Raw genomic sequence first — 25507 nt, forward strand, 5'->3', positions numbered from 1 at the left:
AAGTGGCAGGAGCAGTCATCTGTGAACACACGTACACTCAGGCAGGACCCACATATCAGTCTCTCTGATGTGGAGCAACTGACTGTGGAAGCCAGGGAGCGGCACCAGGCACCCAGTCATCCAGGCATCCCAGGCAGACACATTGCAGCTTCCTCCAACCAGCACTGGCCAGGCTAGGCTGCCCTGGATATGTTGCGTTTTGCCCCAGCAGCAGGGACCAGAGATGGATCAGGGTCAAGAGCTTCTCCTCAAAATTAATGTTTTACCTTCTTTATTTTATTAAATACATTGGCCGAGGTATTAACGCTGGGTCAGACCCAGTGACTGGTCAATTCATCATTTTATTTCCCACCTTTTCCCCAGGGCATCCACCTAAGCTTGTGCTGTGAAATGTTACATGATACCCAGGGTAATAGCTTTGGACTCCTGGCATCTGAAGTAGCATTCTTTTTGTCTGTGCCATAAATGATTTGGTCTCTCTCGTTCAGCAGTGGATTTAACTCACCAGGCCGATGTTTGGGGTCAAGGATTCAATGAGGTAACCTAGATATGATTAATTTACAGAAGGCTTAATCATATCTGGATGATTAATCTATTTAGCCCTACTTTTAGACCTCTCATATGCATAGGTATCAGGTAACAGTGTCAGTGTTCCATATATATTTTCTACCATAGAAAACGTATATTTGCATTTAAAATTATGCTTTGAATATATTTCACTATGACTATATAAAAAAATATTGTGCGAACACTACAGCAATGCAATTACCACAAACAATATACCTGGAGTATAAGAGAGCTTTAAATATTTGACACAGTAAAAATTCTCCCCCTACTGTTATCCTAAAGTTGCTCTCAATATGTGGAAACTGGAGAAGACAATCCCTCATTGTCTCAAAAGAATCCTTATAACGGTGAACCTAAACCAGGGTGGGGTTAAGACAACAACCCCGTGCAGATAACGACATGATGTACTCAGAGTTGCTTATGATGCCCTATTCTGCATGGGAGGGGTGGAACCAACCATGACTGAGCATTCTTAGTGTCAGCTATATAAAGAACTCTGCATTTGTATAAAGGTTAGGCTACTCTGCCCCACAGTCAAGACTGTGGGGTTGACTAGTCTCATTATTACAATAATGAATCAATATTAAATAAAGATGATTGTTTGAAAAAATGACAAAGTCTCAGTATGAATTTCCACGACACCTGTACTCTCTGTTCACCCACGACTGCTTGGCCACGCACAACTCCAACATCATCAAGTTTACTGACGATCACTGATGGCGATGAGACTACAGGGTGGAGGTCAGAGACTTGGCAGTGTGGTTCCAGGACAACAATCTCTCCCTCAACATCAGTAAGACCAAGAAGCTGATCGTGGACTACAGGAGAAAGAGGGGAGAGCATGCCCACATTGATGGAGCTGAAGTCAACATGGTCTCAAAAAGTTCTACAGCTGCACCACTGAGAGCATCTTGACTGGCTGCATCACCACTTGGTATGGCAAATGCAGCACCCTCGACCACAAAACACTACAGAACATCACTGGGGCCGAGCTCCCTGCCATCCAGGACCGTTATATCAGGCGGTGTCAGAGGAAGGCCTGAAAAATTGCCAAAGTCTCCAGCCATCAAAGCCATAGACTGTTCATTCTGCTACCGTCCGGCAAACAGTAAGCGAGCATCAGTCCTCGGACCGACAGGCTCCGAGACAGCTTCTGCCCCCAAGCAATAAGACTGCTAAATAGCCATAAGACTCCTAAATAGTTAATTAAATGGTTACCAAACTCTATCTGCACTTACCCTATCTTGCACTGACTCTATGCACACTCACAAGGCTAAATAGTGCCTTCTGAAATTATTCATACCCCTTGACTTACTCCACATTGTGTTGTGTTACAGCCTGATGTAACGGCGTTCTTCGTTTGTCACAAGAAAGTCGGACCGAAATGCAGCGTGGTGGTTACTCATGTTTTTTAATGAAAACAAATGACGATTACATGAAAATACTGAGACAAATACAAAACAACAAAACAGAACGTGAAACCTAAATACAGCCTATCTGGTGAAACTACACAGAGACAGGAACAATCAACCACGAAATACAAAGTGAAACCCAGGCTACCTAAATACGGTTCTCAATCAGAGACAACGAGAATCACCTGACTCTGATTGAGAACCACCTCAGGCAGCCAAACCTATGTAACACCCCTACTCAGCCACAATCCCAATAACTAAAAAACCCCACTACGAAATACAACAACATAAACCCATGTCACACCCTGGCCTGACCAACTAATTAACGAAAACACAAAATACTAAGACCAAGGCGTGACAGAACCCATAGGGAGGGTCCGGGTGGGCGTCTGTCCATGGTGGCGGTTCCGGCTCGGGACGTGGACCCCACTCCATAAATGTCATAGTTCCTCCCCTTTGCGTCCTGGGATGATCCACCCTCGCCGCCGACCATGGCCTAATAGTCCTCACCCAGAACCCCACTGAACTGAGGAGCAGCTCGTGACTGAGGGGCAGCTCGGGACTGAGGCAGCTCGGGACTGAGGGGAAGCTCGGGACTGAGGGGCAGCTCGGGACTGAGGGGCAGCTCGGGACTGAGGAGCAGCTCGGGACTGAGGGGAAGCTCGGGACTGAGGGGCAGCTCGGGACTGAGGGGCAGCCCAGTACTGAGAGAAAGCCCAGCACTGAGAGGAAGCCCAGTACTGAGAGGAAGCCCAGTACTGAGAGGAAGCCCAGCCAGGCAGTTGAATCCGGCAGATCCTGGCTGACTGGCGGATCTGGAAGAGTCTGGTTGACTAGCGGATCTGGAAGAGTCTGGTTGACTAGCAGATCTGGAAGAGTCTGGTTGACTAGCAGATCTGGAAGAGTCTGGTTGACTGGCAGATCTGGAAGAGTCTGGCTGACTGGCAGATCTGGAAGAGTCTGGCAGACTGGCAGATCTGGAAGAGTCTGGCAGATTGGCAGATCTGGAAGAGTCTGGCTGACTGGCAGATCTGGCTGCTCCATGCTGACTGACGGCTCTGGCTGCTCCATGCTGACTGGCGGATCTGGCTGCTCCATGCAGATTGACAGCTCTGGCGGCTTCTTGCAGACTGACAGCTCTGACTGTTCCATGCAGACTAACAGCTCTAGCTGCTCCATGCAGACTGGCAGCTCTAGGTGCTCCATGCAGACTGGTAGCTCTGGCTGCTCCATGCAGACTGGCAGCTCAGGCTGCTCCGAACAGGCAGGAGGCTCCGGCAGCGCTGGAGAGGAGAAAGGCTCTGATAGCGCTGAACAGGCGGGAGACTCTGACAGCGCAGGAGAGGCGAGGCGCACTGTAGGCCTGATGCGTGGTGCTGGCACTGGTGGTATTGGGCCGAAGACACGCACAGGAAGCCTGGTGCGGGGAGCTGCTACCGGAGGACTGGTGTGTGGAGGTGGCTCTGGATAGACCGGACCGTGCAGGCGCACTGGAGCTCTTGAGCACCGAGCCTGCCCAACCTTACCTGGCTCGATTCCCACTCTAGCCCGGCCAATATGAAGGGCTGGTATGAACCGCACCGGGCTATGCACCCGCACTGGGGACACCATGTGCACCACTGCATAACACGGTGCCTGCCCGGTCTCTCTAGCCCCCCGGTAAGCACAGGGAGTTTGCGCAGGTCTCCTACCTGGTGTAGCCATACTCCCTGAAAGTCCCCCATCCCAAGAAATTTTTGGGGCTGATTCCCGGGCTTTCATCCACGTCGACGTGCTGCCTCCTCATACCAGCGCCTCTCCGAATAACCGCCTCTATTTCCTCCTTGGGACGGCGATATTCTCCAGGCTGTGCCCAGGGTCCTTTTCCGTCTAATATCTCCTCCTCCAAATCGAATCAAATCAAATCAAATTTTATTTGTCACATACACATGGTTAGCAGATGTTAATGCGAGTGTAGCGAAATGCTTGTGCTTCTAGTTCCGACAATGCAGTAATAACCAACAAGTAATCTAACTAACAATTCCTAAACTACTGTCTTATACACAGTGTAAGGGGATAAAGAATATGTACATAAGGATATATGAATGAGTGATGGTACAGAGCAGCATAGGCAAGATACAGTATATGGTATCGAGTACAGTATATACATATGAGATGAGTATGTAAACAAAGTGGCATAGTTAAAGTGGCTAGTGATACATGTATTACATAAGGATGCAGTCGATGATATAGAGTACAGTATATACGTATGCATATGAGATGAATAATGTAGGGTAAGTAACATTATATTAGGTAGCATTGTTTAAAGTGGCTAGTGATATATTTACATCATTTCCCATCAATTCCCATTATTAAAGTGGCTGGAGTTGAGTCAGTGTCAGTGTGTTGGCAGCAGCCACTCAATGTTAGTGGTGGCTGTTTAACAGTCTGATGGCCTTGAGATAGAAGCTGTTTTTCAGTCTCTCAGTCCCAGCTTTGATGCACCTGTACTGACCTCGCCTTCTGGATGATAGCGGGGTGAACAGGCAGTGGCTCGGGTGGTTGATGTCCTTGATGATCTTTATGGCCTTCCTGTAACATCGGGTGGTGTAGGTGTCCTGGAGGGCAGGAAGTTTGCCCCCGGTGATGCGTTGTGCAGACCTCACTACCCTCTGGAGAGCCTTACGGTTGAGGGCGGAGCAGTTGCCGTACCAGGCGGTGATACAGCCCGCCAGGATGCTCTCGATTGTGCATCTGTAGAAGTTTGTGAGTGCTTTTGGTGACAAGCCAAATTTCTTCAGCCTCCTGAGGTTGAAGAGGCGCTGCTGCGCCTTCTTCACGATGCTGTCTGTGTGAGTGGACCAATTCAGTTTGTCTGTGATATGTATGCCGAGGAACTTAAAACTTGCTACTCTCTCCACTACTGTTCCATCGATTTGGATAGGGGGGTGTTCACTCTGCTGTTTCCTGAAGTCCACAATCATCTCCTTAGTTTTGTTGACGTTGAGTGTGAGGTTATTTTCCTGACACCACACTCCGATGGCCCTCACCTCCTACCTGTAGGCTGTCTCGTCATTGTTGGTAATCAAGCCTACCACTGTTGTGTCGTCCGCAAACTTGATGATTGAGTTGGAGGCGTGCGTGGCCACGCAGTCGTGGGTGAACAGGGAGTACAGGAGAGGGCTCAGAACGCACCCTTGTGGGGCCCCAGTGTTGGGGATCAGCGGGGAGAAGATGTTGTTACCTACCCTCACCAACAGGGGGCGGACCGTCAGGAAGTCCAGTACCCAGTTGCACATGGCGGGGTCGAGACCCAGGGTCTCGAGCTTGATGACGAGCTTGGAGGGTACTATGGTGTTGAATGCCGAGCTGTAGTCGATGAACAGCATTCTCACATAGGTATTCCTCTTGTCCAGATGGGTTAGGGCAGTGTGCAGTGTGGTTGAGATTGCATCGTCTGTGGACCTATTTGGGCGGTAAGCAAATTGGAGTGGGTCTAGGGTGTCAGGTAGGGTGGAGGTGATATGGTCCTTGACTAGTCTCTCAAAGCACTTCATGATGACGGAAGTGAGTGCTACGGGGCGGTAGTCGTTTAGCTCAGTTACCTTAGCTTTCTTGGGAACAGGAACAATGGTGGCCCTCTTGAAGCATGTGGGAACAGCAGACTGGTATAGGGATTGATTGAATATGTCCGTAAACACACCAGCCAGCTGGTCTGCGCATGCTCTGAGGGCGCGGCTGGGGATGCCGTCTGGGCCTGCAGCCTTGCGAGGGTTAACACGTTTAAATGTTTTACTCACCTCGGCTGCAGTGAAGGAGAGACTGCATGCTTCCGTTGCAGGCCGTGTCAGTGGCACTGTATTGTCCTCAAAGCGGGCAAAAAAGTTATTTAGTCTGCCTGGGAGCAAGACATCCTGGTCCGTGACTGGGCTGGATTTCTTCCTGTAGTCCGTGATTGACTGTAGACCCTGCCACATGCCTCTTGTGTCTGAGCCGTTGAATTGAGATTCTACTTTGTCTCTGTACTGACGCTTAGCTTGTTTGATAGCCTTGCGGAGGGAATAGCTGCACTGTTTGTACTTGGTCATGTTACCAGACACCTTGCCCTGATTAAAAGCAGTGGTTCGCGCTTTCAGTTTCACGCGAATGCTGCCATCAATCCACGGTTTCTGGTTAGGGAATGTTTTAATCGTCGCTATGGGAACGACATATTCAACGCACGTTCTAATGAACTCGCACACCGAAACAGCGTATTCGTCAATGTTGTTATCTGACGCAATACGAAACATGTCCCAGTCCACGTGATGGAAGCAGTCTTGGAGTGTGGAGTCAGCTTGGTCGGACCAGCGTTGGACAGACCTCAGCGTGGGAGCTTCTTTTTTTAGTTTTTGTCTGTAGGCAGGTATCAGCAAAATGGAGTCGTGGTCAGCTTTTCTGAAAGGGGGGCGGGCAGGGCCTTATATGCGTCGCGGAAGTTAGAGTAACAGTGATCCAAGGTTTTTCCGCCCCTGGTTGCGCAATCGATATGCTGATAAAATTTAGGGAGTCTTGTTTTCAGATTAGCCTTGTTAAAATCCCCAGCAACAATGAATGCAGCCTCCGGATAAATGGTTTCCAGTTTGCAAAGAGTTAAATAAAGTTCGTTCAGAGCCATCGATGTGTCTGCTTGGGGGGGATATATACGGCTGTGATTATAATCGAAGAGAATTCTCTTGGTAGATAATGCGGTCTACATTTGATTGTGAGGAATTCTAAATCAGGTGAACAGAAGGATTTGAGTTCCTGTATGTTTCTTTCATCGCACCATGTCTCGTTAGCCATAAGGCATACGCCCCCACCCTTCTTCTTACCAGAAAGGTGTTTTTTTCTGTCTGCGCGATGCGTGGAGAAACCCGTTGGCTGCACCGCTTCGGATAGCGTCTCTCCAGTGAGCCATGTTTCCGTGAAGCACAGAACGTTACAGTCTCTGATGTCCCTCTGGAATGCTACCCTTGCTCGGATTTAATCAACCTTGTTGTCAAGAGACTGGACATTGGCAAGAAGAATGCTAGGGAGTGGTGCACGGTGTGCCGGTCTCCGTAGTCTGACCAGAAGACCACCTCGTTTCCCTCTTTTTCAGAGTCGTTTTTTTGGGTCGCTGCATGCGATCCATTCCGTTGTCCTGTTTGTAAGGCAGAACACAGGATCCGCGTCGCAAAAAACATATTCTTGGTCGTACTGATGTTGAGTTGACGCTGATCTTATATACAGTAGTTCTTCTCGACTGTATGTAATGAAACCTATGATGACCTGGGGTACTAATGTAAGAAATAACACGTAAAAAAAAAGAAACTGCATAGTTTCCTAGGAACGCGAAGCGAGGCGGCCATCTCTGTCGGCGCCGGAAGCTGTCGGCGCCAGAAGTCCATAGATCGCTGCTCCTCACAGTTAACAGGAAGAGTAGGCTCAGGTCTGACTCCTGACTCTGCTACTCTCTCCCTGAGCCCTCCCCCAATAAATATTTGGGGGTGACTTTCGGGTTTCGCTCTGCGCCGCCGTGTCTTTCTTTTCGACTCCATTCGCCTATAGCCCTCATCGCACTGCTCCAGCGAATCCCAGGCGGGCTCTGGCACTCTCTCTGGATCGGCCGCACACCTGTCTATTTCTCCCCACGTCGTATACTCCAGGCCTCTGCTGTCCATAACGTCCTCCCTTCGCTGCTGCCTGTTAACACGCTGCTCGGTCCGAGTGTGGTGGGTGATTCTGTAACGGCGTTCTTCGTTTGTCGCAAGAAAGTCGGACCGAAATGCAGCGTGGTGGTTACTCATGTTTTTTAATGAAAACAAATGACGATTACATGAAAATACTGAGACAAATACAAAACAACAAAATGGAACGTGAAACCTAAATACAGCCTATCTGGTGAAACTACACAGAGACAGGAACAATCACCCACGAAATACAAAGTGAAACCCAGGCTACCTAAATACGGTTCCCAATCAGAGACAACGAGAATCACCTGACTCTGATTGAGAACCGCCTCAGGCAGCCAAACCTATGTAACACCCCTACTCAGCCGCAATCCCAATAACTAAAAAACCCCACTACGAAATACAACAACATAAACCCATGTCACACCATGGCCTGACCAACTAATTAACGAAATCACAAAATACTAAGACCAAGGCGTGACACCTGAATTCAAAATTGATTAAATATATATTTTTACTCACCCATCTCCACACAATACCCCATAATGATAAAGTGAAACATGTGTTTGTAAATTTTTACTAATGTATGGAAAATTAAATATTTAAATATCTAATTTACATAAGTTTTCACACCCCTGGGTCAATACTTTGTAGAAGCGCTTTTAACTATTTCTGGGTACGTCCCTAAGAGCTTTCCAGACTTGGATTGTGCAGCATTTGCCCATTATTATTTTCAAAATTCTTCAAACTCTTTCATATTGTTTGTTGATCATTGCTAGACACCCATTTCCAGGTATTGCCATAGATTTAAGTCAGAACTGTAACTTGGTCACTCAGGAATATTCACTGTCTTGTTAAGCAACTCCAATGTAGATTTGTTTTAGGTTATTGTCCTGCTGAAATGTGAATTACTTTCCCAGTGTCTAGTGGAAAGCCGACTGAACCAGGTTTTCCTCTAGGATTTTGCCTGTGCTTAGCTCCATTATATTTATTTTCTATCCTGAAAAACTCCCCAGTCCTTAACAATTACAAGCATACACATAGCATGATGCAGCCACCACTATGCTTGAACATTTGGAGAGTGGTACTCAGTGATTATATTAGATTTGCCCTAAAAACTTGTATTTAGGACAAAAGGGTATTATCTTTCCACATTTTCTGCAGTATTACTTTAGTGCCTTGTTACCAACAGGGTGCATGTTTTGGAATATTTGTATTCTGTACAGGCTTCCTTCTTTTGACTCTGTCAATTAGGTTAGTACTGTGGAGTAACTACAATGTTGTTTTCTCCTATCACAACCATTAAACTCTGTAGCTGTTTTAAAGTCACAGTTGGCCTCATGGTGAAATCCCTATGCAGTTTCCTTCCTCTCCTGAACTTATTTAGGCTTGCCATAACAAAGGGGTTGAATACTTATTGACTCAAGACAATTCAGCATTTTATTTTTAATTAATTTGTAAAGATTTAGAGAGAAACAAAACGTAATTCCAAATTTGACATTATGGGGTATTGTGTGTAGGCATGTGACACAAAATCTTAAATTCAGACTGTAACACAACAAAATGTGGAAAAATTCAAGGGTTGTGAATACTTTCTGATGGCACTGTACATACACACTCACACTACACTGACACTCTCACACAATACCCACACACATTCTCATGCATTACATACAAACAAACACACATACACTCACGTACACATACACACACACTTTTACACTCCTCATATGCTGCTGCTACTCTGTTCTTTATTTTACTCTTATTATTATCTATCCTGATGCCTATTCACTTTACTCTGCCTTTATGTAAATATCTACCTCAACTACCTTGTACCCCTGCACATTGATCTGGTACTGGTACTCACTGTATATAGCTGCACATTGATCAGGTAGTGGTACTCCATGTATATACCTCCATTCTTGTGTATTTTGTGTTACTCGTGTTACTATTTTTCATTTTAAAACTCTGCATAGTTGGGAAGAGCTCGTAAGCAAGCATTTCACAATAAAGACTACACCCGTTGTATTCAGCGCATATGACAAATAAAATTGTATTTGAAGTAAACATGTTGCCCAGCGTATTAACAGCTTCACCCCCAAGGTCACAGATACTTGCATTTACATTAAGCTGTTTTGTATTTTGGAATTTTAATTAGATAAAACTAAGATGAGTTAAAATGTACAATGGGGGTTTCTGCTCTGCTCTCTATTTCGGTACGCTCTCTGTTATTTGGGTTTCTGCTAGATGACACAGCCTTAAAGTCAGATTATATTTTGGGTATTAATTTAAGGTTGTGGTTAGGCATAAGGTTACCAATGTGGTTAAGGTTAGGTTTAAAATCCAATGTTAAGAAGTGAAATTGTTGAAATGGGCAGGGTTTAGCCATAATTTGACTTTGTGGCTGTGTTAACTAGTGACAACCTGTTATTTGGTACACTATGAAGGGTATGACGGGACCACATCATGCATAATTAACTAGATGATGAGGGTGATATGTCATGCAATTAAGCTCAATGATGAGGTACAGTATGTCTCTATACAAGCAGTATTGAAGCTAATGTTGTTCGAACATGAGTATTTCGGTTGAAATATATGGATTCTTAAATTATGCATTTAGAGTTCTATTATTCATGGAAACATGTCTGGCAATCAGTTAAAAATATCCACTGCAGTATCTCTGTGTCTTAAACAGAATGAGCCCTTAAATTTGAAGATATAATGTTGTCAACTGTGGAGTTTGTTCAGATTGCTGAAATAGATTGTTAACATTTTCCAGGAAAGCCTAAACAAACACAGCATCTGTAGGATTTCAGTTTCATCTTATTTCACTGTTGAAAGAAATTACTTTTAATTTGTTGGTTTCATCATTGATTGGTCAGAGGAGTGAGTCCAATCACATGGCTTCTCAGGCCCTGACCAGAGTCTAAATGAGAGATAACTGGCAGCAGACAGACAGCGCCCCTGGAGGAGTTGGCTGGCCAGCCCTGATGTAAACACTGTGTGGAGCTGGACACAAAACCAATAGGTTCAAGGCTAGTCCCAGTCCCAGAGAAGCAGCCAACACAATGCCCTTCGGCCCACCAGGCTTACTAAGTGCCTGACTCAAACAGGATATCTCAAACTGACCTTGGGTGGTAGGGGGGGCAGGTAGCCTAGTGGTTAGACTGTTGGGCCAGTAACCGAAATGTTGCTGGATTGAATCCCTGATATGACCAGGTAAGAATGTGTCGTTCTACCCACCAGGCTTACTAAGTGCCTGACTCAAACCGGATATCTCAACCTGACCTTGAGTGGTACAAGGATTGATGACAGAATTGTTTTGTCAGGTTGTACACACGAACATAGTAAAGAAGTCCATTCTATAGGCTCTCCATGCCAAGGCAATTCATTTACTGTGCTGTACCTCATAAATGTGTATTCCTGATAGACATGAAAAATCTGTTATTCTACCCCCAAGCAATGCAGTTAACCCACTGTTCCCTGGACACCACAGATGTAGATGTAAATTATAGCAGCTCCCTGCACCTCTCTGATTTAGAGAAGTTGAGTTAAATGTGTAAGACACATTTCAGTTGAATGCATTCAATTGTACAACTGACTAGGTATTTGGCTGTTGTATGTCACAGCTGTTCATTTCAAACCTACATCGACGGTCTTAGTTGAAAACCTACACATACAGTACCAGTCAAAGTGTGGAGACACCTACTTATTCAAGGCTTTTTCTAATTAAAACTATGAAATAACACATATGGAATCATGGAGTAACCAACATTTTTTTAACCTGTTGCGTCGCGCAATCCCGGATCCGGGATTCTATTTATAGCCTCAAGCTCATTAGCATAACGCAACGTTAATAAATCCATATGGGGCTACGGGTTCCCAACTAGGAACCCCCCCCCCCCCTTCAGCCCAAACGGTGGCGCAGGGAAAGCAAAAATATTCTTAAAAATATTTAACCTCCACACATTAACAAGTCCAATAGCTTAAATGAAAGATAAACACCTTGTTCATCTACCCAGCATGTCAGAATTTTAAAATGTTTTACAGCGAAAACATAGCACATATTTATGTTAAACCACCACTAGGGAAACATACAATATGTAGGCACATGGCTATGCAAAATAGCACAATCACAAACGCAGGATTAAAAGAAAAATAATTCACTAACCTTTTGAAAATCTTCATCAGATGACAGTAATAGCACATGTTAGACAGTACATTTATGTTTTTTTCAATAATATGCGATTTATATCCATAAATCTCCATTTACATTGAGCCATGTTCAAAAAATGCAGCAGAAATGACCGGAGGAATTATAAATATCTCCGGCAGCTAACGCCAGATAACAGCAATAAACATCATAAACTTTGACTAAATATACATGTTCTACATATATTTAGAAAGATACACTTCTTCTTAATGCAAACGCTGTGTTACATTTATTTTTAACGTTACAGAATTCGTTCACTATTCAATAATCTGAGACGGCGCTCAGCCATTAGCATTATTTCTCTACTATGTTGGATTCGACAAAAATACAATTTTATAACATAAATATTCCCTTACCTTTGATGGTCTTCAACAAGAATGCCGTGGAAGGAGTTATACTTACCTAATATAACGTTTGGTTGCTGTTGGTGTGTCTTTGTATTAGCAAAAGCTAACATCTTCAGGTGAATTACCCCAAAAAGGACTTCTGATCACGAAAATTGCGCATCAAAACTTCAAATTTACATATTATATGTCGATTAAACTGGTCAAACTAAGTGCAGAATCAAGCTTTAGGATGTTTTTAACGTACAAAACAATTGGCGATTAAATCAAACATAACGAACTCTCTTCAGCCAGACTGGAAAAAAAAGTCCCTTTTCACAGAGCGCGCACCTGAAAACTCGTGACACCTCAGTATTTTGCCCGCCAAGCAGTCAAAGCTCGTGCTATTTTCTCCGTTCCACATCTCATTGAAAGACGAGAGCGCGCTGAAGAAATAGAAACTGTTCCCAGATCCATAGCTGGTTGGGAAGGGTGGGGGCGATGACGTCAAAGTTGGAGCAACTTTCTTAGGAGAGAGAGAGAGTTTGGGAGAATGGCTGCCCTGTGAGTTCTGCTTTACATACAGACATAATTTGAACGGTTTTAGAAGCTTTAGAGTGTTTTCTATTCAATAATAATTATTATATGCATATATTAGCCATTTTTGACAGTTTTTTTAAAGTTTACTTTGGGCACACAATTCATCCAAAGGGGGCAGTATTTCCCATAGCCCCATCAGGTTTTAACTATTCATGAAAATCGCAAATGAAATGAAATAAATATATTTGCTCTCAAGCTTAGCCTTTTCTTAACAACACTGTCATCTCAGATTTTCAAAATATGCTTTTGAACCATCGCTATTCACTAATTTGTGTAAGAGTATGCTAAGCTAGCTTAGCATTTTGAGTAGCATTTAGCACGCAACATTTTCACAAAAACCAGATAACCAAATAAATAAAATCATTTACCTTTAAAGAGCTTCGGATGTTTTCAATGAGGAGACTCTCAGTTACATAGCAAATGTGCAGTTTTTCCTGAAAGCATCTTTGTGTAGGAGAAATCGCTCCGTTTTGTACATCACATTTGGCTACCGAAACGAACCGAAAATTCAGTCACCAACAACGTCAAACTTTTTCCGAATTAACTCCATAATATCGACCGAAACATGGCAAACGTTGTTTGGAATCAATCCTCAAGGTATTTTTTCACATATCTCTTCATTGATATATCGTTCGTGGAAGCCTGCTTTCTTCTCTGAATTCCATGGAAAAATACTTGCAGCTGAGGTTTGCGCACCAATTTCGGCGCAGGACACCGGGCGGACACCTGGTAAATGTGGTCTCTTATGGTCAATCTTCCAATGATATGCCTACAAATACGTCACAATGCTGCAGACACCTTGGGGAAATGACAGAAAGGGCAGACTCATTCCTCTCGCATTCACAGCCATATAAGGAGACAATGGAAAACGGAGCCTCAAAAATCCTGCTCATTTCCTGGATGCCGTTTCATCTTGGTTTTGCCTGTAGCTCACGTTCTAGGGCACGCACAGAAAATATATTTGCAGTTCTGGAAACGTCAGAGTGATTTCTTTCCAAAGCTACCAATTATATGCATAGTCGAGCATCTTTTTGTGACAAAATATTGAGCTTAAAACGGGCACGTCTTTTTATCCAAAAATGATATAGCGCCCCTAGAGTTTCAAGAGGTTAAACAAATCAAAATATATATTATATTATTAGAAGTATCCACCCTTTGCCTCGATGACCGCTTTGCACACTCACGACATTCTCTCAACCAGCTTCATGAGGAGTGTTTTTCCAACAGTCTTGAAGGAGTTCCCACATATGCTGAGCACTTGTTGGCTGCTTTTCTGTCACTCGGTGGTCCAACTCATCCCAAATCATCTCAATTGGGTTGTGGTCGGGTGATTGTTTTGGCCGGGGTAGGCCGTCATTGTAAATAAGAATTTGTTCTTAACTGACTTGCCTTGTTAAATAAAGTTTTTTTATGTGGGGGCCAGGTCATCTGATGCAGCACTCCATCACTCCTTCTTGGTCAAATAGCTCTTACACAGCGTGGAGGTGTGTTGGGTTCGTTGTCCTGTTGAAAAACAAATGATAGTCCCACTAAGCTCAAACCAGATGGGATGGCGTATTCCTGCAGAATGCTTTGGTAGCCATGCTGGTAAAGTGTGTCTTGAATTATAAATAAATCACAGACAGTTTCACCAGCAAAGCACCATCACACCTCCTCCTCCATGCTTCACTGTGGGAACCACACATGTGGAGATCATCCGTTGTCCTACTCTGTGTTTCACAAAGAAATGGCAGTTAGAACCAAAAATCTCCAATTTGGACTCATCAGACCAAAGTACAGATTTACACCGGTCTAATGTCCATTGCTCATGTTTTCTTGGCCCAAGCAAGTCTCTTCTTATTATTGGTTTCCTTTAGTAGTGGTTTCTTTGCAGCAATTCGACCATGAAGGCCTGATTCAAGCAGTCTTCTCTGAACAGTTGATGTTGAGATGTGTCTGTTACTTGAACTCTGTGAAGCATTTATTTGGGCTGCAATTTCTGAGGCTGGTAACTCTAATTAACTTATCCTCTGCAGCAGAGGTAACTCTGGGTCTTCCTTTCCTGTGGCAGTCCTCATGAGAGCCAGTTTCATCATAGTGTCTGATGGTATTTGCGACTGCACTTCAAGAAACTTTCTGGATTGACTGACCTTCATGCCTTAAAGGAATGATGGACTGTCTTTTCTCTTTACTTATTTGAGCTGTTCTTGCCATAATATTATGGCTTTGGTCTTTTACCAAACGTATCTAAAAAAAAATCAATGGTCAGTGTGTTAAAAACGTTAAATTCGTAACACCCTGTAACGGCTTTCTTCCAACTCCTCCTCTGACGAAGAGGTGGAACAAGGATCGGACCAAAATGCAACGTGGTTCGTTCGATACATCTTTAATGAAGAAGAACACGAACAATACAAAACAACAAACTTCGAAAACCGAAACAGCCCTGACTGGTGCAACAAACACAGAGACAGGAACAATCACCCACAAACACACAGTGAAACCCAGGCTACCTAAATATGGTTCCCAATCAGAGACAACGATAATCACCTGACTCTGATTGAGAACCGCCTCAGGCAGCCATAGACTAATCTATACAGCCCACACAACCCCAAGACGAAACACACTACAAATAAACCCATGTCACACCCTGGCCTGACCCAATACATGAAGATAACATAATAAATATAGACCAGGGTGTGACACACCCTTTGAAACCTCAAAAGAGTATACTTTTTTATTAACATTTTACTTTGACCACATATTTTTTTTGCAGAGAAGGGACTCTGTTGTGTTGACTATTTTGTCATATTTTTCAATTAACACAATTACAGAGGATGCTGCTCAATGCATGCTGCAACTAGCCAAATTGTTGCCTTGAACCTTTTCAAACTTAAATTTCAGAATTGGTTTTAAGGATGTAAGCTCCTCTAAGACGATTAAAGCTGCCTCATTCATTGGAATTGGAGAGTGTTGGAGGAATGCGGCAGCCAGCAGCATGTGATCTGGAATCTGCATTGCTTTGTGAGCTCTAAAGACTCCCAACTTGCATTGCAAATCTCATCAAATAATACCCAGACACTTGATTAAATTAATTGGCTATTATTATCATGCAGCACACATCTCTGTGGGGAAAGGGGACTGATGACAGGGATAAAAGTAGTCACTCACTCCACCATGGAGCCAGGCTGTTCACCATAACAATGTGATGAGAGAGCGAATAGACTGCTGTTGCAATCTGTTACTCCTTAATGGGATCTCTGTTTCAATACCATCTTGGTCCCGCTGCTCTTTGAAGGATTTTAGTTCATAATTCACTCTTTTTGAACAAACATGATTCAGACTCACTGTTGTCTACTGTAGGCTACAGTATAGGCATATTGTCCAATAAGGAATGAATGGGTGTATAAAGATGACATACAGCATTTCATTCTCTCCCTTTCAAGGTAGTTCAGTAATAATATGCCTATTTGATTGTTATAAACATCCTTTATCACAAGACTGGTCTCTTCCATAATGTCAAAGTCTGGTGAATGTTGTCATAAAGTGTCATCACATGTAATGTCAAGCTTATAATATTGTCAGAATAATCACATCTATGACAACAAAGTGTTACTGCTGTTTCTTTGTTACTGAGCTGTGCGCTCATGCATTGTCTCTCCTTCCCCTTCAACAGGGATTGCAGTGGACAAGCAAGGATTAGTCTACTTTGTTGATGGAACCATGATTCGCAAGATCAATGGAAAAGGAATGATATCAACTGTCATTGGTTCCAATAGCCTGACTTCCACTCAGCCATTAAGTTGTGACGCCCGCATGGATATTTCACAGGTAAGATGACTAGATGGCACACACACACACACACACACACACACACACACACACACACACACACACACACACACACACAGTGAGCTAGGAATGTATGGTATCCCAAGCCTTGCATTTACATAGGGCAGTACTGGCAGACTGAACGGACAGAAAAGTATTTCAAAAGCAATTATTTACCCCTTATCTATGATTGATATCATCTTCTGGTTCCAAGGATCTTATCATGCAACGATTCCCTTTTAATCTATACACAGTCATATATAAGTAGCACAGTTAAGTCATCAATAAGTAATGTAGCAAAGCATTAAAACTGATATTAGCGATGAGCAATTAGACAATAATGTCCAAGAGAGAAAAAATAAACAAGTAAAGACAGATCTTTTATCTATCTGACCTATAAAAATGGAGAGGCCTGATATCGAGAATGAAATTTCCTTTGAGACGTTCCCGCCATGATTAACTGGCCTTAGCGGCTGAATGCTCCCTCTCAATGGAGAGTTTTATTCTTGCTCCTGTCCCTGCTCTCATGAGCAACTGAGGCCCAGATAGGGCATGGGATGCACCCTGACTCAGAGAGCAATTATTCTCAGCCCTCAGACCTTGCCATAGGAAACCATCTTTATCAGAGTGCAAATTAGGCTACACCATGACATTCAAGGGGTTGGCGTGTGCACGGAATATTTTTAGCAGGCCTATAATAAAGGTCAAAATTCATTACCTTTTAATGTGGCATGAACACAACCAATCATGATATTTTAATCTGATTGTCAAACAAATCACTTTAAAAAGTAGGCTTCCTCTGCATGTTTGTCCACTCCAAAATAATTCCAGCATCCAAACTGTATGTACAGTGCATTCAGAAAATATTCAGACCCCTTGACTTTTTCCACATTTTGTTACATTAATGGATTAAATTTGTAAAAATCCTAATAAATCTGCACACAATACCCCATAATGACAAATACACCATAATGACAAAGTATGCAAATATCTTAAAAATAAAAACAGAAACACCTTATTTGCATAAGTATTCAGCCCCTTTGCTATGTGACTCGAAATTGAGCTCAGGTGAATCCTGTTTCCATTGATCATCCTTGAGCTGTTTTTACAACTTGATTGGAGTCCACCTGTGGTGAATTCAATTGATTGGACATGATTTGGAAAAGCACACACCGGTCCCACAGTTGACAGTGGATGTCAGAGCAAAAACCAAGCCATGAGGTCGTACAAATTCTCTGTAGAGCTCCGAGACAGGATTGCATCGATGCACAGATCTGGGGAAGGGTACCAACACTTTCTGCAGCATTGATGGTCCCCAAGCACACATTGACATCCATCATAATTTTAAATGGGAGAAGTTTGGAACCACCAAGACTCTTCCTAGAGCTGACCACCCAGCCAAGCTGAGCAATCTGGCTCCCAAGTGGCGCAGCGGTCTAAGCCACTGCATCTCAGTACTCGAGGCATTACTACAGACTCTGGTTCGATTCCAGTCTGTGACCCAACTGGTCGTGATTGGGAGTCCCATAGGGTGGTGCACAGCGTCGTTGGGGTTTGGCCGGTGTCGGCAGTCATTGTAAATAAGAACTTGTTCTTAACTGACTTGCCTATTTAAATAAACAATTTAATTGGAGGAGAAGGGCCTTGGTCAGGGAGGTGACCAAGAACCGATATGGTCATTCAGACAGAGTTCCAGAGTGCCTCTGTGGAGATGGGAAAACCACCTTCCAGAAGGACAACCATCTCTGCAGCGCTTCACCAATCAGGTCTTTATGGTAAAGTGCACCTAAAGGACTCTCAGACCATGAGAAACAAGATTCTCTGGTCTGATGAAACCAAGATTGAACTCTTTGGCCTGAATGCCAAGCATCACGTCTGGAGGAAATCTGGAACCATCCCTACGGTGAAGCATGTTGGTGGCAGCATCATGATGTGGGAATTGTTTTTCAGCGGCAGGGACTGGAAGAAAAGTCAGGATCGAGGGAAAGATGAACAGAGCAAAGTACAGAGAGATCATTGATGAAACCCTGCTCCAAAGCACTCAGGACCTTTTTACTTCCGGCACCGACAGAGATGGCCGCCTCGCTTCGCGTTCCTATGCAGTTTTTTGTTTTTTTACGTGTTATTTCTCACATTAGTACCCCAGGTCATCTTAGGTTTCATTACATACAGTCGAGAAGAACTACTGTAAGATCAGCGTCAACTCACCATCAGTACGACCAAGAATATGTTTTTCGCGACGCGGATCCTGTGTTCTGCCTTACAAACAGGACAACGGAATGGATCGCATGCAGCGACCCAAAAAACGACTCCGAAAAAGAGGGAAACGAGGCGGTCTTCTGGTCAGACTACGGAGACGGGCACATCGTGCCCCACTTCCTAGCATTCTTCTTGCCAATGTCCAGTCTCTTGACAACAAGGTTGATGAAATCCGAGCAAGGGTAGCATTCCAGAGGGACATCAGAGACTGTAACGTTCTGTGCTTCACGGAAACATGGCTCACTGGAGAGACGCTATCCGAAGCGGTGCAGCCAACGGGTTTCTCCACGCATCGCGCCGACAGAAACAAACACCTTTCTAGTAAGAAGAGGGGTGGGGGTGTATACCTTATGGCTAACGAGGCCTGGTGCGATGAAAGAAACATACAGGAACTCAAATCCTTCTGTTCACCTGATTTAGAATTCCTCACAATCAAATGTAGACCGCATTATCTACCAAGAGAATTCTCTTCGATTATAATCACAGCCGTATATATCCCCCCCCCCAAGCAGACACATCGATGGCTCTGAACGAACTTTATTTAACTCTTTGCAAACTGGAAACCATTTATCCGGAGGCTGCATTCATTGTTGCTGGGGATTTTAACAAGGCTAATCTGAAAACAAGACTCCCTAAATTTTATCAGCATATCGATTGCCCAACCAGGGGCGGAAAAACCTTGGATCACTGTTACTCTAACTTCCGCGACGCATATAAGGCCCTGCCCCGCCCCCCTTTCAGAAAAGCTGACCACGACTCCATTTTGCTGATACCTGCCTACAGACAAAAACTAAAAAAAGAAGCTCCCACGCTGAGGTCTGTCCAACGCTGGTCCGACCAAGCTGACTCCACACTCCAAGACTGCTTCCATCACGTGGACTGGGACATGTTTCGTATTGCGTCAGATAACAACATTGAGCGCTGATTCGGTGTGCGAGTTCATTAGAACGTGCGTTGAAGATGTCGTTCCCATAGCAACGATTAAAACATTCCCTAACCAGAAACCGTGGATTGATGGCAGCATTCGCGTGAAACTGAAAGCGCGAACCACTGCTTTCAATCAGGGCAAGGTGTCTGGTAACATGACTGAATACAAACAGTGCAGCTATTCCCTCCGTAAGGCTATCAAACAAGCTAAGCGTCAGTACAGAGACAAAGTAGAATCTCAATTCAACGGCTCAGACACAAGAGGCATGTGGCAGGGTCTACAGTCAATCACGGACTACAGGAAGAAATCCAGCCCAGTCACGGACCAGGATGTCTTGCTCTCAGGCAGACTAAATAACTTTTTTGCCCGCTTTGAGGACAATACAGTGCCACTGACACGGCCTGCAACGGAAACATGCGGTCTCTCCTTCACTGCAGCCGAGGTGAGTAAAACATTTAAACGTGTTAACCCTCGCAAGGCTGCAGGCCCAGACAGCATCCCCAGCCGCGCCCTCAGAGCATGCGCAGACCAGCTGGCTGGTGTGTTTACGGACATATTCAATCAATCCCTATACCAGTCTGCTGTTCCCACATGCTTCAAGAGGGCCACCATTGTTCCTGTTCCCAAGAAAGCTAAGGTAACTGAGCTAAACGACTACCGCCCCGTAGCACTCACTTCCGTCATCATGAAGTGCTTTGAGAGACTAGTCAAGGACCATATCACCTCCACCCTACCTGACACCCTAGACCCACTCCAACTTGCTTACCGCCCAAATAGGTCCACAGACGATGCAATCTCAACCACACTGCACACTGCCCTAACCCATCTGGACAAGAGGAATACCTATGTGAGAATGCTGTTCATCGACTACAGCTCGGCATTCAACACCATAGTACCCTCCAAGCTCGTCATCAAGCTCGAGACCCTGGGTCTCGACCCCGCCCTGTGCAACTGGGTACTGGACTTCCTGACGGGCCGCCCCCTGGTGGTGAGGGTAGGTAACAACTTCTCCTCCCCGCTGATCCTCAACACTGGGGCCCCACAAGGGTGCGTTCTGAGCCCTCTCCTGTACTCCCTGTTCACCCACGACTGCGTGGCCACGCACGCCTCCAACTCAATCATCAAGTTTGCGGACGACACAACAGTGGTAGGCTTGATTACCAACAACGACGAGACGGCCTACAGGGAGGAGGTGAGGGCACTCGGAGTGTGGTGTCAGGAAAATAACCTCACACTCAACGTCAACAAAACTAAGGAGATGATTGTGGACTTCAGGAAAATGCAGAGGGAACACCCCCCTATCCACATCGATGGAACAGTAGTGGAGAGAGTAGCAAGTTTTAAGTTCCTCGGCATACACATCACAGACAAACTGAATTGGTCCACTCACACAGACAGCATCGTGAAGAAGGCGCAGCAGCGCCTCTTCAACCTCAGGAGGCTGAAGAAATTTGGCTTGTCACCAAAAGCACTCACAAACTTCTACAGATGCACAATCGAGAGCATCCTGGCGGGCTGTATCACCGCCTGGTACGGCAACTGCTCCGCCCTCAACCGTAAGGCTCTCCAGAGGGTAGTGAGGTCTGCACAACGCATCACCGGGGGCAAACTACCTGCCCTCCAGGACACCTACACCACCCGATGTTACAGGAAGGCCATAAAGATCATCAAGGACATCAACCACCCGAGCCACTGCCTGTTCACCCCGCTATCATCCAGAAGGCGAGGTCAGTACAGGTGCATCAAAGCTGGGACTGAGAGACTGAAAAACAGCTTCTATCTCAAGGCCATCAGACTGTTAAACAGCCACCACTAACATTGAGTGGCTGCTGCCAACACACTGACACTGACTCAACTCCAGCCACTTTAATAATGGGAAATGATGTAAATATATCACTAGCCACTTTAAACAATGCTACCTTATATAATGTTACTTACCCTACATTATTCATCTCATATGCATACGTATATACTGTACTCTATATCATCGACTGCATCCTTATGTAATACATGTATCACTAGCCACTTTAACTATGCCACTTTGTTTACATACTCATCTCATATGTATATACTGTACTCGATACCATCTACTGTATCTTGCCTATGCTGCTCTGTACCATCACTCATTCATATATCCTTATGTACATATTCTTTATCCCCTTACACTGTGTATAAGACAGTAGTTTAGGAATTGTTAGTTAGATTACTTGTTGGTTATTCTGCATTGTCGGAACTAGAAGCACAAGCATTTCGCTACACTCGCATTAACATCTGCTAACCATGTGTATGTGACAAATAAAATTTGATTTGATTTGATTTGACCTCAGACTGGGGTGATGGTTCACCTTCCAACAGGACAACGACTCTAAGCACACAGCCAAAACAACGCAGGAGTGACTTCGCGACAAGTCTCTGAATGTCCTTGGGTGCTTCAGCCAGAGCCTGGACTTGAATCCGATCAAACTTCTCTGGAGAGACCGTAAAATAGCTGTGCAGCGATACTCCCCATCCAACCTGACAGAGCTTGAGAGGATCTGCAGAGAAGAATGGGAGAAACTCCCCAAATACAGGTGTGCTAAGCTTGTAGCGTCATACCCAAGAAGACTCAAGGCTGTAATCGCTGCCAAATGTGCTTCAACAAAGTACTAACTTAAGGGTCTGAATAATTATGTAAATGTATATTTCCAGGGGGGCGTTTGTAATACATTTGAAAAAATGTCTAAAAACCTGTTTTTTCTTTGTTAATATGGGGTATTGTGTGTAGATTGATAAAGGAAAAAAATGATTTAATACATTTTACAATAAGGCTGTAACGTAAGAAAATGTGGGAAAAGTCAAGTGGTCTGAATACTTTCTGAATGCACTGTACACTCGCACCATTTGAAGAATCGAAATAGACATCTGTAACAAAACACCAAAAAGTGTTCTTGTTGGATGGATTGGATGCGCATTGGTGTTTAGCTGTAGGCTAGATGTCTCGTGAAATTGTCGACCATCATCAGCTGATCCAGGAAAGAAAATAAACATGGATAGAAAATAATAAAGCTACATAAATGGTCTACTACTTCTGGCCACGGATGGCGCGGAGAACACCAGTACCCACGCGCACCTGGAAAACAAAGCAATGAGCGCTCTGAACAGCTGACTGACAAAAGCAAACAATGATGATTCAACGGATAAATCTAATGCCTTGGACTGAAGGCTATTTTTTTGTCAAGGATGCTTGGCAAACAAATGGCAAAAATGAGGAAGTACAAATGAAATTCTATGTGTACCAACCAGCTCTCACAGTCTCACGTCATAATTAGACATTCATCCATTCATTTCTCAAACGTCAAATTTAGAAGTTGTTCCAAATCTTCGAAGCATTAAGTGTATGCATTAATTCCACATTTTTAAGGTTAGGGTTAAGTTTAGGCATTAACTCCAAATTCCTAAGGTTAGGCATTAACTCCAAATGGTTAAGGTTTGGGATAGGCTTAAAACATAAATATGGATTCGAACATGCAGCCTTTGGAACCAGAGGCAGATGCTTATGCCCATCCACAACGCCGTAGCGAAAACCGAAACCTACTTGAAGGTAACATCGCTCACTGTTCCCCCTAGTGGTCAGTTTCCACGTCATCTCCCAATGTCCTCAGACATGGATGGACGTTGAATACTGACTTATAACACAGGTGATCTGCCTGGAGTGGACAGCACTACCACATATAAATAAATTGTTTAAACCATGACAGAGATGTTTGTTTCATTTGGAAGCTTTATTTTAATATTTACCACTGCATTTTAAACAAATAGGAGAATGGTTAAATTAGCATTATTTAGAGATTCCCCCCAAAGTCTAATTCAGGGAAGCTGAGCACCCCCCTGGCTCCCCTGTAATTCACACACGGATCTTTATTAAGTTCTCACCAAAAGTTGTACAAATGCTGAGGCTGTCTAACCTTCAGAGAGGGCTGCAGAGATATGCCCTACAGCAGTGGTCACCAAAGGGACTAGTGGTCGATCTCCAGGGCATTCCTAGTCGATCGGAAAACATTTCTATAAAAGAAACAATGATAAAGCCTTGCACTGTTTTCCCACAGTTCTGTTAACGACGGTGAGGGCAGGTGTTCAGCAGGCAGAAGCGAATGACACTGTCTACCAGTTTCGCTCCCGCTAGCTAGCAGGGAGGACTCCGGTAGGCGGGGACGAAATAGATCAGATTATGCTTTTATTTCCCTTTTGACCCACATTGAAAAGTGTCACAAGCATGTAGTGCTCGAGGCGGGGGCATTCATAGAGGAACCAATGGGATGCTTGAGGGAATGCCCAGAATTGCAGGCTGAAAGTACAAACTCCACCTACTCGGTGACTCGGTTCGCCGTCAGCTCGAAGACGGTGTCCCCTTTTAGGTCAATCTTAGCTGAGGGACGGTACGACAGTGGAGGATGAGACTAAACATCAGATTTAGGACAATCAGTCCAATAAAATAAAGAAGGCATGTTATTTACAGTTGAAGTTGGAAGTTTACATACACCTTAGTCAAATACATTTAAACTCAGTTTTTACCATTCCTGACATTTAATCCTATTAAAAATTCCCTGTCTTTGGTCAGTTAGGATCACCACTTTATTTTAAGAATGTGAAATGTCAGAATAATAGAAGAGAGAATGATATATTTCAGCTTTTATTTATTTCATCACATTCCCAGTGGGTCACTCAATTAGTATTTGGTAGCATTGTCTTTAAATTGTAGCCTTCCACAAGCTTCCCACAATAAGTTGGATGAATTTTGTCCCATTCCTCCTGACAGAACTGGTGTAACTGAGTCAGGTTTATAGCCCTCCTTGCTCCCATATGCTTTTTCAGTTCTTCCCACAATTTTATGGGATTGAGGTCAGGGCTTTGTGATTGCTACTCCAATACCTTGACTTTGTTTTCCTTAAGCCATTTTTTCAACCGTTGGAAATATGCTTGGTGTCATTGTCCATTTGGAAGACCCATTTGCGACCAAGCTTTAACTTCCTGACTGATGTCTTGAGATGTTGCTTCAATATATCCACATAATTTTCCTACCTCATGATGCCATCTATTTTTTGAAGTGCACCAGTCCTTCCTGCAGCAAAGCACCCCCACAACATGATGCTGCCACCCCCGTGCTTCACGGTTGGGATGATGTTCTTCGGCTTGCAAGCCTCCCCCTTTTTCCTCTAATCATAACGTTGGTCATTGCGGCCAAACACTTCTATTTTGTTTCATCAGACCAGAGGACATTTCTCCAAAAAGTATGATCTTTGTTCCATGTGCAGTTGCGATCCGTAGTCTGTCTTTTTTATGGCGGTTTTGGAGCAGAGGCTTCTTAATTGCTGAGTGGCCTTCAGGTTTTGTCGATATAGGACTAATTTTACTGTGGATATAGACACTTTTGTACCTGTTTCCTCCAACATCTTCACAAGGTTCTTTGCTGTTGTTCTGGGATTGATTTGCACTTTTCGCACCAAAGTACGTTCATCTCTAGGAGACAGAACGGTATGATGGCTGCGTGGTCCCCTGGTGTTTATACTTGCGTACTATTTTTTGTACAAATGAATGTGGTACCTTGGAAATTGCTCCCAAGGATGAACCATTTTTTTATGAGGTTTTGGCTGATTTATTTTGATTTTCCCATTATTTCAAGCAAAAAGGCACTGAGTTTGAAGGTAGGCCTTGAAGTACATCCACAGGTACACTTCCAATTGACTCAAATT

At 44.1% G+C, this 25507-nt stretch overlaps 1 protein-coding gene across 3 annotated transcripts in view; it reads left to right on the forward strand.

Annotated features, from left to right (window-relative positions):
• The window catches only part of tenm1 (teneurin transmembrane protein 1), a 196056-nt gene that overhangs the window by 150941 nt on the left and 19608 nt on the right, over nucleotides 1-25507 (forward strand). For all 3 annotated transcript variants that reach the window (XM_064978026.1, XM_064978025.1, XM_064978027.1), the window contains one exon: nucleotides 16437-16591. In XM_064978026.1, coding sequence (XP_064834098.1) covers nucleotides 16437-16591 — 155 coding nt within the window. The remainder of the gene's footprint in view (nucleotides 1-16436; nucleotides 16592-25507) is intronic.

Source organism: Oncorhynchus masou, chromosome 11 (genome assembly GCF_036934945.1).
Source record: "Oncorhynchus masou masou isolate Uvic2021 chromosome 11, UVic_Omas_1.1, whole genome shotgun sequence".
NCBI classification, from domain to species: domain Eukaryota; kingdom Metazoa; phylum Chordata; class Actinopteri; order Salmoniformes; family Salmonidae; genus Oncorhynchus; species Oncorhynchus masou.